Raw genomic sequence first — 12,867 nt, 5'->3', positions numbered from 1 at the left:
AGGTGTGATAAGCTTTAGCACCAGCCTACCCTTTTCAGCCAATATTGGTATGTTTTATGTATGTGTATTTACTACAAATAATAATAAGGAGCAAAATAAATCAAACTGAACTGAACTGAGCTGAAATCAACTGAAACTGTGGCCTGAATATTATGATTAAAATACTGGTTTGGAAACCTGCTGACTGATGCTAACTGTTGTTAAGGAACATAATGTGATAGAATGATGAAATAAAAGGAAGGAACTTCTCAGTGATATTTCTGATTTGTCATGTTTCTTAACAAACTGTATGCTGACGGATTTTACTTTAATTCACGGCACAGTTCTGCTTTAATGTGTTACAAACACAATTAAATTAAATATTGAAACTATTACACTATTTCAAGAAGAAATATCTTATACTTGACATACAATGTGAAGGTAATTATCTTGATACTGCCATAGTGCCCTTTATCATATGGAAATGACCTGTGTTCCTGAAAAGAGTTCACTTTACACTTTACAGGCAATAGAAAGATAATGACAGTGACATTTTATTGCACCTGCCTTTATGTAGTATTTTTAATAAATTGACATATTTACCAAATGGGCCACTGTGCAGGCTAAACTTTACAGGCCATGGAAAAGTAATTACAGCAAAGGTTCTTGTTACCATGTTCTGCTTATTACTTTTATCTTATTTATGTTGAAACTATCCATATATTTAAAAAAAAGCAATGGACAGGTAATTATGGGTTAACTAGAGTGACATTTCCTCCAGTTGCCAGATCTAAAGGATAAGTATAAAGGATAAAGAAGTTTATTTATTGTAGTCTCTACAATTAGGTTCTGTTTGGCATCTCATCAAGGAAAAGCACCAGGGCTCAAGATTAAAAAGAACGAGACAGAAAAAACTAGACAGCAGTATTTAAAACAATAGATGATAAAAAGGCATATAAACAGTGTCAAACAGTAACAGATAATAAGTAAAAGTGCAGTGATAGGTAAAGGCAGCAGCAGCATACAGTGCGTTTAAAAGCTCACAGTGCATGGTTAAAAGTATATTGCACAATCTGTCTGTCTGTATTGCATGTTTTTAGTCCTTGTGTATGCGTTTTAGTGTATACTGTTGTAATACTGTTTACTGTTGGTAAACAACTATTGCACTCTTCCTGCATTATTATAAGGTAAGACTGAAGAAATTACAAATACATTAGATTTACTACGCTGAAAGTACTTGGCAATGTCGTGGAGACCAGCTGCTGTGTTGTGTGTGTGTGTGGACAACAAAAATGTTGACAATGTTGCCATGCTGACAGTAATTAGGAACCAAAACCAAGGTTGCAAGAACCTGAGTGTCATGTTTGATGACTAACTATTCTTCTCTGACCATATAGCATCTGTCTCTGGTCTTCCTGCTTTGCAATATACAACATCAGAAAAGTCAGGCCTTACCTAATTCAGTACACTATCCAGCTCTTGGTCCAGGCCATGGTTTTGTTCCTATTGCAATGCCCCTCAGGCAGGCCTCCCTTCATGCACAGTGAAACCCTTGCAAATGGTCCAGAATATGGCAGCTCGTCTGGTCTTCGATCAGTCCATAAGGGCACATGTCTCTCCACTACTCATCGACCTACCCTAGCTACCCATGGCAGCCCAAATCAAATTCATGTCACTAATACTTGCCTTCAGAGTCATTTCTGGGTCTGTACCCATTTATTTGAACTCAACCAAACAGCCTTATGCTCCTTCTGGGTCACTGTGTTCCCCCAAGTAATGTTGTCTGGCATTGCCATCACTGCACACAAGGCAATCACAGTCCAGACTATTCTCATTCGTGGTTCCTCGATGGTGGAACGAGCTACCAAATTCTATCAGCACAGGGGCGTCCCTCTCTAGCTTAAAGAACCCCTTGAAGACTCATCTCTTCCAAGAGCACCTCCTCTCCTAACACTTTTAACACCATAACATGCCTAACTAACACCTATTAAATAAATGTAGTACTTAATACTTACACCAAGGTCTCCTACTGCACTGAAGCTTTAGTGATGCCCCTCAATAATAAGTCACTTTAGATAAAAGCGTCTACCAAATGACTAAATATAAATGTAAATATGAGACCATGCAACTTGGAATTGCCTGCTAACAGTCTTTACAATGCAATTAAGGGATATTAATGTGACTGATATTAATGGTGGTCTTACCCTGTATGTGGGCCATACTACTTACTATAATAATTAACTCCCATATAATTACCAACCAGCCCTCTTTATTTCACATCAATTTTACTCTGTAATTACCCAATATTTTACAGAAATCCCTTGTAATTATACTACTACAACTTGTTATTACACTGATTTCACTCATTTTATTTGACTGTTATTTCTTGGCAACTTCTTCACATTACTACATAGCTACTGCATAATTAATGGCCTATAAGGGTTAGTGTTGTTCTCTTCCTCTTGCATAGCATGAGAAGCTGTGTCTGCTGCAGCAGAAGGACAGTCTTCATAAAGTGGTGTTGGATGATGATTCTTACATATGCCACAAGAAGCTTTACTCTCGCAGGCCTTTGAACTGTGTCCTCTCCTAATACAGCCAAAGCAGAGGTTATTGTCCAATAGTAAATCTGTCCTCCACAGGCTTCTTGGTGAACTTTTGTTATTTGTGCATTCAGTGATTTTCTCCACAGCACATGCATGTGACTGAGTTGGAGGATAAAAGGGAAGTGATTACTTTCTTGGATCCGTTTGAATCATTTCAACTGTTCCTTTACAGGATTGCATGAGATTTATGCTTCTTGTGCCACAAAATTCACAAAAGTCTTTGAAAATTAATGTATTAAATTAAAAATTAAATAAAAATTTTAAATTCCTGTTTTTCGCAAGTGCTTTGTGACATGATGGTTGCAGCACGACCCAGTCAGGGAGTATTTGGAGCATTTTTTTTCTCTTTATCATTTAACATTTGTGATTTTTCTCTGTGAAATGACATTGTTCACATTTTAGAAAAACCACTGTATCTACTACCAAGCTATCTCTAAATATACATTCACCAGCCACTTTATTAAGTACACCTTGCTAGTACCAGGTTGGACCCCCTTTTGCCTTCATAATTGCCTTAATTCTTCATGGCATAGATTCAACAAGGTGCTGGAAACATTCCCCAGAGATTTTGGTCCATATTGACATGATAGCATCATGCAGTTGCTGCTGATTTGTCGGCTGCACATCCATGATGTGAATCTCCCGTTCCATCACACCCCAAAGGTGCTCTATTGGATTGAGATCTGGTGACTGTGGAGTTCATTTGAGTACAGTGAACTCATTGTCATGTTTAAGAAACCAGTTTGAGATGATTTGAGCTTTGTGACACGTTGATTATCCTGCTGGAAGCAGCCATCAGAAGATGGGTACACTGTGGTCATAAAGGAATGGACATGGTCAGCAACAATACTCAGGTAGGCTGTAGTGTTTAAACAATGCTCAGTTTGTGCTAAGGGGCCCAATGTGTGCTGAGAAAATGTCCCCCACGCCATTACGCCACCACCACCACCACCACCACCCTGAACCGTTGATACAAGGCAGGATGGCTCCATGCTTTCATGTTGCTGACCTCTGGCATCAACAAGGCATTTTCGCCCGGAGAACTGCCACTCACTCGATATTTTCTCTTTTTCAGACCATTCTCTGTAAACCCTAGAGATGGTTGTACAGGAAAATCCCAGTAGATCAGCAGCTTCTGAAATACTCAGACCAGCCCATCTGGCATCAATAACCATGCCACATTCGCCACATTCATAGTCACTTAAGTCACCTTACTTCCCCATTCTGATGCTCGGTTTGAACTTCCACAGGTCTTGACCATCGCTACATGCCTATATGCATTGAGGTTCTACCATGTGGTTGGCTGATTAGATATTCGTGTTGTCGAGCAGTTGAACAGGTGTACCTAATAAAAGGGCCGGTGAGTGTATGTATGAACTATGTACTCCAAGTACTAACATTTGGCAACAATTTACTCAAATAAACCCCAGATACACTTATTTTGATCATGCGTCAGCACTCTCTGATTAAAAACACCATTACAACATTCAGAACAATGCCACTACTAATACAGGAACAACGATTAGGCTATAATGATAAATCAGTTAATTTTCTCATTACTAAACCAGCATTTTTTTAGCATGTTTTTTTGCAATTGTCCTTAAAGTTGTAAAGATAACAGTCAGACCTGATGCCGCCTGCAGACCCACACTCTTCTGTCTGAAGACTACAATGAAATGAAACACTGAAGTCTATTTAGAGGATATTTGCCAAGCTGTAGCCTCTGCTGGTAAAAAATCCCCTTTTTTGTTGAAACGCAGTTCTCTCAACTGAACTGTGTCAGGAAAAGACACCCCTATTAAGTCTTCTCCAACATCTGCTCTGGCTTGCATGTGCCCTCGTTTCTTCCTCCCAAACACGTGCTTCTTCTTAGTTGTTGGCAGAACATTTCACTTTAGCTACACTGAATGAAATAATGGCCATGCATCATACAGATGTTCTTGAGGATTTGTTTTTAGCAGTCTACCTCTCTCTTTCTTCAGCAAACACTGTGAAAACTACAAGAAAATAAAGGTAAAAGTTGTAAAGCATAGACCTTCATCTCCACGTAGGCTTAACACAGCACAACAGAATGTGCTGAAAGCGAATAAAATAGATGAAACCTATCACACTGCCTATGAAAAGGCACATCAACAACATCAGACAGAATATGAAACAAATAGAAGACAATTATGGATCACATGCAGAATAAGGTTATTTTTAGGCTGTGTGTCTTTGTTAAGTCTTTCTCCTGTATCCATGTTGGTTTCTGACCTAAAGTGCCACAATTGCTGGAAATGAGACTCATTGAAGTACACTGAAATAAAACCTTGCATAAAGAGCACAATTTTTGTCTTGACCAAACATTATTTCAAGTTAATTTTTTTAAGTCTACATGAATAATCATGAATTTATGACAGAAAAATTTACAATAAACATCTAAATGAAACATTACTCTAACCCTAACCCTGTAGGGTATTCAGTATAAGTATTCAGATCCTTTGTAAATGTAAATTGTAAAAGCCCAGCATTCAAAGCCTTACAAAAGTATTATAATAAAAATGATTTAATGTCTCAAAAGTAAGTACTTAGTGCAGGAAAAATTGTCCCTGTCAGTGTTTGCTATTATTATATTTTTGGATTAATATTACTGGTGCATTTGTATCTTGCATTTTACCATTGAAGCTGTAGGTATAGGTGATGCTTATTTTAACTATTTTATATACTTTTGGGTTTGGTTTCTTAATCTGCAGCAATGCACCATAATCTATAAGATTACCTATAATTGTTATCTATTATTATATAAGAATATTATGTTTGTATCATAGCTTTCCTGTGAGAACCACATATTTCTAAACAGTCAACTCTTTGTGAGCTAAGTAAAACAGCCCTTTTTTTACCTTTGTGTCAATATTCTTCAGAGCAAATTCCAGGGGTAGTTTAAAAGAGTGTATTTGTTCTAAGAGGTAGGAAAATTTTCACAACCCATAATGGAACCCTTAATACATCAGTTTATCATAAAAAAATCTGATTCAGGTCAAAGGCACGATAATTACATTGAAAAAGAACATTCCCATCAACCTTTGCTTTATTTTGTGTTTGTTTCTAGTAGCTAATGTTAGCATGCAAATGTGCAGGCCTAAAATGAGGATTATGGTATAAACTTAGTATCTGCTGCATGCCTTCATGTAAGCACTGGTGTCATGAGCATATGCTGATTAATTAGTAAAAAGCTTGGCGCACAGCCCCACAGAGCCGCCAGCATGACTGCAGATGCTTATCCTCGTTTAAACTTTGGAAACCTCCTTTAAGAGTCCCAGAAGATGAGCATTTTTACAAGCTGAGAAATATCTTCATGATGAGTGAACAGACCTTTTTCACTGTGTAAAATCTGTCGACTTACTATTCACTTATTCTGAGGAATCCAGGCCTTCCATGGAGTTTTCAGTGAAGTATTTTCAAACCCTTTTTTATGCTGTAGTTTTATTATGTTGTGTTGTAGTGACTATCATAGCCTTTTCAGGTGCCCTTTTAAAATGTTAACTGTTAAATCAAGATTAATTCCAGTATGTGCCCTCCAAGTTAGTAGGTTTAGATAACTGTCCTGTCTGTGTAGGTATTCTGTGAGAGCAGCTGAGTCTACTCTGCAGGATCCTGTGGCAGTACTGCTGACACAACAGGATGATGCAGCTTAGCTCCAGCTGGAGAGTATATCTTCCTAAAGCTTTTTTCCCACTGTGCTGGCTGCTTCAATATCACTTTAAGTACACAGGGTAAAAACACTGCCTTAAAAGGAAGCATTTATTGTCATGTACCTGTATGGAATGATGGGATGCACTGCCACCGCCCTCAGGTTAGTTAATCTAGTTTTGTTTTTTCTTTAGAAACAGCTTTACCTTTAATAAATGAGGGACATTGGTTGCAATCAAAATATTTTTTTTCTGGGTAAAACTATGTCAAAAATGCCTTCAGAACAGTCTTGTCTACCACAACTATGTGCACTTTCTGGTTATTTGTGGCAAATACTTTACTATCTAATAGGTTTGAGTTCTGGGCTCTAATAGGCTCCCCCATATGGCTGCTCTGAAGATCCACATTCTGTATGACAATCTTGTCTTATGTCTGCAGGTCTTAAATCAGTGGAGGAACCTTCAAACCCAAATAATTATACCCATTCTCTGCTGCTAGTGTAAATGCCTTTGCATTTCTGTAATGTATCCTGGTGTGAGAAGAGACTGTAACTTTGACACCAGAGAATCCCCTGGATCCATCGGGACAACAGTGAGCACAGGAGCTATGGGGCCTCCAGGGACCAGCCAGGATGGGACGAGAGGACGACGAACATCCATGCCCTGTCAAACAAAATCTGTCATGGTTGTCCATTCCACATCCCCGGGGGAGAAAATTCAGAATGAAAGTTATGTAATAAATGTAAGATAGTGAGTTGCCTTTTACAAGAATAGCCCATTTATTTATTTATTTAGTTTTGGAATATTTATAGAAATTTTAATATGTCGTCTACCACACTTTGCCAAGAATATATGTACTGCCTGCCAAAGAACTGGCGCCTGCAAATTGGAAAATGAAATATCTGTGGCAAAATGTCTGAAAAGTTGAGACTAAATCAGTTGTTTTGCAGTCTGGAATATTTGCCTAGAATAACTGATGACTAAAGGATAACAGTTAAATCAAATGAGAAAAAGAAATACTGTTGTACTATACTCATGAGGTTAGGATGCCCTCAAATAACCTTAAGCTGTGTGTGGGAGGTAACGTTCTGTCTTTTGCTTTTTTCCAGGCGGACAAACACTCATCCTCTCCTCTTTCCAACATAATACCAGGGACTTTTTCTGAACTTGCAACAGCAAAGCGGCACCATAGAAGTACAACAGATATTCCTTATCGGGGAAATATTTGCTTGCTTCAACCATCCACCCTCGGTGTCACAGAAACAGAGCAAGCCTTCTTGCGTCGCTGCTCCCTGAGAGAGAGCAAAACTGTTTCGCGCTCCCCTCGCCATGCCCTCAGTGTGCCTGACATGGGCAGCACAAGCCCCTGTCGTATCATCAACAACAGTCCTCTCCACAGCACCCAGCTCTCACCGGCACACAGCAACATATCCAGCCCTGCTAGAGAAATGGAGAGGCTGGCCAAGGTCCGCAGTAAACTCTTGGAGAGTCAGTGTAACCACACCCCTACTCTTCCTCCAGAAACCAGAGAGCAACTTCGCTACGTCTCCAAGGATGGAAAGTGCCGTGTCAACCTGTGTCACATATCTGAGAGGGGCCGCTTCCTGTCTGACATCTTTACCTCTTTTGTAGACCTCCAGTATCGCTGGTTTCTGTTTGTTTTCATGATGTGCTACCTCACCACCTGGTTCTTGTTTGCTGGGCTCTACCTCTTGAATGCTTCCTTTCGAGGTGACCTAGGACAAGAGCAAGCCCTCGGTACCCCTGAAGACCATCTCATAGACCAAAGGCCCTGCTATTTAGGTGTTGATGGTTTCATCTCAGCTCTGCTCTTCTCAGTGGAGACGCAGCGCACCATTGGTTATGGATCACGCACAGTGTCTCCTACCTGCTATGAAGGTGTATTGCTGGTCATGATCCAGTGTATTGTTGGGTCCATGATAGATGCACTCATGGTGGGTTGCATGTTTGTCAAAATATCCAGACCTAAGAAGCGGGCTGAGACACTTCTTTTCAGTCGTACTTGCGTTATAGCCAACCGTGATGACCAGCTGTGTCTGATGTTCCGTCTGGGTGACCTCCGAGAAAGCCACATGGTGGATGCCAAGGTCCGAGCAAAGTTAATTAAGTCCCGCCAAACAGCTGAGGGGGAGTTCTTACCACTTGAGCAAACAGAGATTGACCTTGGTTACGAAACTGGGTCAGACCGACTCTTCTTGGTGGAGCCGCAAGTCATTCAGCACAACATTGATTCAAACAGCCCCCTCTGGGAACTGGGCCCCGAGCAGCTTAGACGACAACAATTTGAGATAATTGTTATCTTGGAAGGAATTGTTGAAGCCACAGGTGAGTAACATATCAATAACAGTAAAAATGAAAAAAAAAAAAAAAAAAGTGATACAGAAGCTGTTATCACACAAATGAAGTGGATATAAAGCTTTAAGGTGTTTGTTTATTGTTTATTTTACTCCAGCAGCGTATAGCCACACAAATTGCTTTTCATTGGCACAATTGCAACAGCTAACTGGAACATATTCCCTTTAATTTTCATTGCAGTGAGAATTACTATGGAAATTTTCACTGTTGCGTGGAAACATAAATCTCATAGAAAAACCTAGGGAATGTAAAACTAAAACTCTGCCAAGATTTACATACATTTATGAATAAATGTATGTAAATCTCTATATCCATTCATGCATTTAAATGTTTCAAGAGGAGAAAGTCAAGATAGTCACTATTCTGGCAGAATGTATTAAAGTAACTATGATAATGCAAAGACATCTATGGTAAATGCCTAAAAGCTTAAGGCAGGAAAACAACCTGCACAAGGTTTTTTTTTTGACAAACAGGAAATGAAATGGTTCCAATGACCTGGCAGGAATGCTTCCTTTATCCTGGTCAGCTGTGAACCATGCGTGGGTCACAGTTCTGCTTTGTAAATGGAACATGGCTAAATACACCACTGTTAAACATTAAATTGCAAACAGCTCTTGTGATTTAACAGCAGCAGGATGGTGCTAAAATGTGATGGTAAAACTGGCTGCATATCTGAGACTCACCAAGCACCAAAGCAAAACAAGAGGAGAAAAAAAAAATTGCAAGCATTAACATGGAGTCATGACAACAATAGACTTTATATTTCAAGTAAATTTTTTGAGTGCTGGTTTGCTAGGGACAAATTTTCATGTGTTGATTTTCTCTGTATTTTAAGTTTGCCAGTTAACATTTACTTATTCAGTCTGTCCCTCTTTATGTCATCTAATATTTTTCTATTCTATGTCCATCTGTATTTATGTCAATGTACCCTCTATTTTATAACATTAGAATGGTACAAAAACATTTCAAAACACAAATGTTAAGTGTTTATCCACCAAAAAGTTCCCATACACACACTCCGACAACTGTTTGGGAAAAGGTTGATGTATGTGTATGTGAGGATAGATATTATTCAGAACAAAGGTGCATGCTTGGTTTTCTGGCAGATTAGCTCCATGGAAAATGTGTTACATATGTGTTACTATAGCTGTGTTGTGTACCAAAATTGGAGAGAAGCTGTAAGAAAACATATTACCAAATACGGAAACAGGCATTTGACAGACTATGAATGTTGTCATCAAGATAATTAGAAAAAGGAAGTAAGGAAGGAAAAAAGGAGGGAGCCATCCGCAATTTTTTTTTGTCTGTTTTTTTTTTATGTGACATATCTCTAGGAAAGGGCCCTCTAAGGAGAAAACAAGTGTCCTGCACACCTCAACTTCAGAACGAACAAAAAACATCTCCCTCAATATTTTTCTCTCCTTCACAAGTCCAACTGCTCACAGCTGTAAAAAACAGTGGATAAATTGTATTTAAATTCAGCCTATTTTTAAATTCATATAACACTGGCCTTATATAGAAAACTTATTTAGGTCGCAAGCTTAATGAAACATAATGACTAAGGTTCCTTGAAAACCCACTTCCCTAAAATGTGAATGTTTTTGTTCAGGACAAGTTTTTGTAAAACACAGACAGCTGTGAGAAAAATCCCCTGCCAAAGCTCTGCTCTGTGTTACAAAAACAAAAAAAGAAAAAGAAAAAAAAAGTTCCACCCTACAATACAGACAAAACTAAATTTTGATAGGGGTGTCAAGCTCTCTTGTGAGGCTTTTAGGTTTTATGTTTCCTGAAATATATTTTTTAAAAGCTTATTAAGCCAGTGAATTAATCCATTAAGTGTGTATGTTTGTGTGTGTGTCTGTTGTGCAATATTATTGTGCCTTGGACATCAGGGCCACCGTCATAAGTACAGGAGTTGATACAATAACATGAACAGCTGAAAATTTGAATTACCATCATTTGGTTGTATGCCTCCATCAACCAGCCGAGTTGCAGGAAATATGGCCTCTGGCCCTGGCTGTCACTGGCATGGAGGCATAATAATGCTATCCAACTAAATAGCCACGCAGGTGACAGCAACCCACATCATAGATTTTTCATCATCATATTTGGAGAGTTATAAATATTTGGATCAAACCTTAGATGATCATCTTACTTTTGAAACTGGAATAAGAATCCTGTTAGACTTTGAGGGTAGAGCTCTGAGGGCTGATCCAAGGCAGGTTAAGTTTTGTAAAGATCTTGGTTACAATACAGTCATGCAACTTTATAAATATTGGCTCTGTCTGAGTTTGGATTATGCGATCATTTGGGGCTACTGGGAAAGGGTGACATGGTTCGACTGTGGAATATGTTAATCATCATTCAGCTGAGGTTAAGAACTCTATTGTGTGTCAATTAGGGTTTTTTTTAGTTAAACTTCTCCAGAATATGTCTGCTGAGTATCATAGTCTGTTTGTTATGACTGATGATAAATATAGATCACAGAACATTTTTTTATGTCATATTTTCATGTCTCCTCAGAGGGTTCTTTCCAAGAGATGTCACACAGAAAATATATAGATAACAAAAGTAAAAAATTGCAGAGGGCTTCCTCCTTTGTCATAGCTCCGTTTTAATGTGTTTGGTGTGTATACACTACTGTAACATGTTTTTCCTTCCTTTGTTTTAGTTTTTTTTTTTTTCTCTGATAGTAATGTAAATACTGGCTTGTAAACCTGTGTGGGCTGCACACCCATGGGTGCATGAGGCTTAAATAAGAACTTTTTTTATTGGCACTGTAGATGTTTAGAGAGAGTTAGGGGCAATCCAAGCATACAGTAGATTACCAGCATCTTTCTCACAGTCTTAAAAAACATTGACTTAACAAAAGTACAGCAGTACTACTTTACTGGTGTTGCATCAGATGGCATTATGTTTGAAAGTGTTCACAGTGATTGATTTTACAGAGCTCTTTTTGGCTGAAAACGTTTAATCACACTTAGAAAAGCACAGGTTTAAATTGTAAAATGTATGATGGATGATGTAGAATGTTCATGGCAGTTACAGCTGTGTTTTTTGTACTATAATAAGTTAGAATGTCCGCTGTGAAAAAGCTCTGTTGTGTTCAACCATGTAAACAGCAATCTTGTGAAGACTGACATCATGTGGCAAATAATGTGTACTTCAATTTTAAAATGGTTTAAAAAATTTAAAACGTTTGACTGAATCAACAATCACATTAACATCTCCATCTCATCATTTTATTCACAGGCATGATGTGCCAAGCCAAAACATCTTATATTGAAACAGAGATTGAGTGGGGCGCTCGCTTTGAGCCCTGCATGACACTGGAGAAGGGCTCGTTCAGAGTAGACCTGCGTCGGTTCCACACCACCTACGAGGTACCACTGCCTAACTGCAGCGCCAGCCAGGCCCATCAGTTAATGGCTCTGGCAGACTGTAAACTCCAAGACTCAAAAGCCAGTAGAGACTGGGGAACCTGGGCAGAGGGAATGCCAGACGAGGACAAAGACAAGCAAGCATCTCATGGAGGATTCACTATAGGTAACATTCAGGAGGAGAAAGCATCTGAAGGCAGTCAAAGTGAAGGGAGCGCAGAGGAAAGGTCGTCTTAACAGCAGCTGATAAAAGACTTTCTACACTATGTAGATATGTAAAAGTACTTTGAGTGAATAATTTATCAACAAGGAACTTATTGAAAGGCCCTTTTCACAGTAGACACACAGACATGTCACAGTGTGAAATGCATATGTGTAAAAAAATAAATGAATGATGTCTGAAATTTGATAAACATCCCCTATACCAAAATAAAAGCTTGATCCAGCACTATCGATGGTCAATCCAGGCTCTAAGCTCTTACAATTTTAGTCCGAGGACTGTTATCATATCACTTACCAAAGTTTTCATGTTTTTCAGGTAAGAATGTAACCATTCAGATGAGAACTGTTTATCTAAATAATGCCTTTTTGAATATTTGCTGTGACATGTTTTAAGATGTGAGGACCCAGTTGCTGGATTGGGTGAGTCCTGTACAATGATTTAGTCTTAACATTTCGATTTAATATTTAACATTTAGATTTAGATTTAACATTTAGATTAAACATTTAGATTAAGATTTAACATCGACCATTTAGTTTTATATTTAATATTTTGATTTAAAATTAACATCACATTATCTTTTTTTTATTTTAAAGAAAAGTAAATGTGACAAAGTTGACAAATTTAAATAAATCTAA

The 12,867-nt window shown here is 38.4% G+C and overlaps 1 protein-coding gene across 1 annotated transcript; it reads left to right on the top strand.

Moving 5' to 3' along the window:
• Positions 1-5,910: 5,910 nt before the first annotated feature.
• kcnj20 (potassium inwardly rectifying channel subfamily J member 20) lies at positions 5,911-12,424 on the top strand. Its single transcript, XM_071470679.1, has 4 exons — positions 5,911-6,417; positions 6,693-6,995; positions 7,363-8,599; positions 11,882-12,424. The coding sequence occupies exons 2-4, from the start codon at positions 6,777-6,779 to the stop codon at positions 12,244-12,246; spliced, it is 1,821 nt and encodes a 606-aa protein (XP_071326780.1). The 5' UTR covers positions 5,911-6,417; positions 6,693-6,776; the 3' UTR covers positions 12,247-12,424.
• Positions 12,425-12,867: the final 443 nt, after the last annotated feature.

This window comes from Trachinotus anak, unplaced genomic scaffold (assembly GCF_046630095.1).
Source record: "Trachinotus anak isolate AG129_WGS33_773 ecotype Australia unplaced genomic scaffold, CSIRO_AGI_Tana_v1 ptg000032l, whole genome shotgun sequence".
In the NCBI taxonomy this organism is placed as follows: domain Eukaryota; kingdom Metazoa; phylum Chordata; class Actinopteri; order Carangiformes; family Carangidae; genus Trachinotus; species Trachinotus anak.
The sequence above is the reverse complement of the archived record's forward strand: the minus strand, read 5'-3'. Positions and strand labels throughout refer to the sequence as shown.